Source organism: Austrofundulus limnaeus, unplaced genomic scaffold, assembly GCF_001266775.1.
Source record: "Austrofundulus limnaeus strain Quisiro unplaced genomic scaffold, Austrofundulus_limnaeus-1.0 Scaffold95, whole genome shotgun sequence".
Classification (NCBI taxonomy): Eukaryota; Metazoa; Chordata; class Actinopteri; order Cyprinodontiformes; family Rivulidae; genus Austrofundulus; species Austrofundulus limnaeus.
The window spans coordinates 459573-461371 of record NW_013952497.1 but is presented as its reverse complement, the minus strand read 5'-3'; the positions used below and the strand labels follow the sequence as shown (position 1 = coordinate 461371).

General features: G+C 38.1%; 1 protein-coding gene across 1 annotated transcript in view; it reads right to left on the bottom strand.

Annotated features, from left to right (window-relative positions):
- Positions 1-456: 456 nt before the first annotated feature.
- The window catches only part of lekr1 (Leucine-, glutamate- and lysine-rich protein 1), a 43872-nt gene continuing 42529 nt past the window's right edge, over positions 457-1799 (bottom strand). Inside the window, exon 7 of the mRNA XM_014012790.1 lies at positions 457-559. Within this exon, the coding sequence (XP_013868244.1) occupies positions 457-559 (103 nt within the window). The remainder of the gene's footprint in view (positions 560-1799) is intronic.

Genomic DNA, 1799 nt, shown 5'->3' with positions numbered 1-1799 from the left:
GTGTGTGTGTGTTTGTGTGTGCGATATTCACAATCTCTAAATTGTTTGTCAAGATTCTCCCAATCAAGCTCTTCTGAACCCCGACAATGGCTTGGCCCCSGTCCTAAACGTCTGTTTACTTTGCTGTCTGCAAGTTGTAAACGGCCGCAGTCACAAAGTTCAGTTCCAGTTTGTCTGAGTGCCTCACACATTGAAGCACCATGACATCGTCATTGCTTTTGCACAATGAGACTGCACGCAGCCAAGTTTCTAAACGATATCTGCTGACATTGCGTCTGGCCTAGTGTTTATTTATAATTATGCTAACTTTTCTCAGAAATTCAGACACGTTTGTAATTTTGCACATCAAAATTAGGATGGAAGGAAGCCGTTTAAAGATGATTTTGAGGAAAACACTTCTGGCCTTTCAGATTGCAAATAAATCTTTTGTAATCAATGGCAAAATAATAATTAACATTATTGTAAGTTAAGCGACAGAATTATCTCGATGTCCATTTGTTTTTGGTATTCTTGTTTCATCTTGGTTAGGATTCTTTCATGTGTTTCTATCAAAGACTCCCTGTAAACACACACATTAAACACACACACTGAGGAATGAGTTTATAACAATTTATTATCTTGGTTTTCAATAGAGCCTGCATATTTTGCTTTTATCTAAATAAGAAGTCTATTTCAACCAATGTTTGGAGGCGGAGTATAACAGTACAGCATCAGCTCAACTGCCCCTCATGAAACAACGCTCAAACAGAAAACGCCTTGATGTTAAACGCCTCCCAGCCGTTTCTTAGCAGAAGCAAATAGCCATCTGTCTCTAAAACAAGATGGAGATTTTCTGTGAGTCTTAAAGGGCTGTAAAGTGCTAACGGAGCCAAAACTAATGCATCCTAAATCATTACCATAGAATTATATGGTTATTTACAGCATGAATAGCGGCAGCAGCAAGTAGCAGCCTCAAATGTTTTGAAAAATCTCTTTTAAATYCTGAAGAAAATGTTCACAATCACTCTCTGCTTTAAGACAAGAATCATGATCTCTTTATGACAAGATCAAAGACTAATCAAAAGAAAAAAAATGCAAGTGTCTAATGTACTGACACACAAATTTAAACCTGTACAAAATCAAAAACCAAACTGTGGGAGATTAGCTTAAGATGGCCAGAAAGAATAAACTTTATTAAATTGTTGATCTTCAGTACAAATAATAATGTGTCACTTCAGCAGCTGGTCTGCATGATAACATGTCAAAAAGAATTACATATAGAGGAAACTGTCTGCTTTTACTACATGTTTAWATAGTTTGATTTGCTGAAAACTACCTTTCAAGCTTTCAAAGAATACTTTAATCCTTTTAAGCTTTGTGCTAACAAAACTAATCCTCCCGAAACAGTGATGATGTAAACGCACAGATAGCAGAGTTAAATGTGCAAAAAGATTATACATACATCATGAGAGCTTTACAGAAAACATTTCAATAAATAAAGCAACTTGCTCAGGTTGCTCTTTTAAAGTCCAACATGATGTCTTCCGTGTGAACAGGTGTGTGCACACTTGATAGGTATGTCTGATAAAAAGCGACAATCTACATAATAAAAAGCAGCAGCCGCCACATTCCATCCCTTCTTAGTGGGGACAGACACAATATTATTCACTCCACTGGCTCTGGCTAATCACATCAGCCTGCTGACCACGCACACATCCACACACCACGGAGAGGAGCCCCGAAAGAGATGCAGCCAGACGTTTATGCACCAACACTCCCAGAGAGAGAGAGACAGAGAGAGAGAGAGAGAGAGAGAGAGA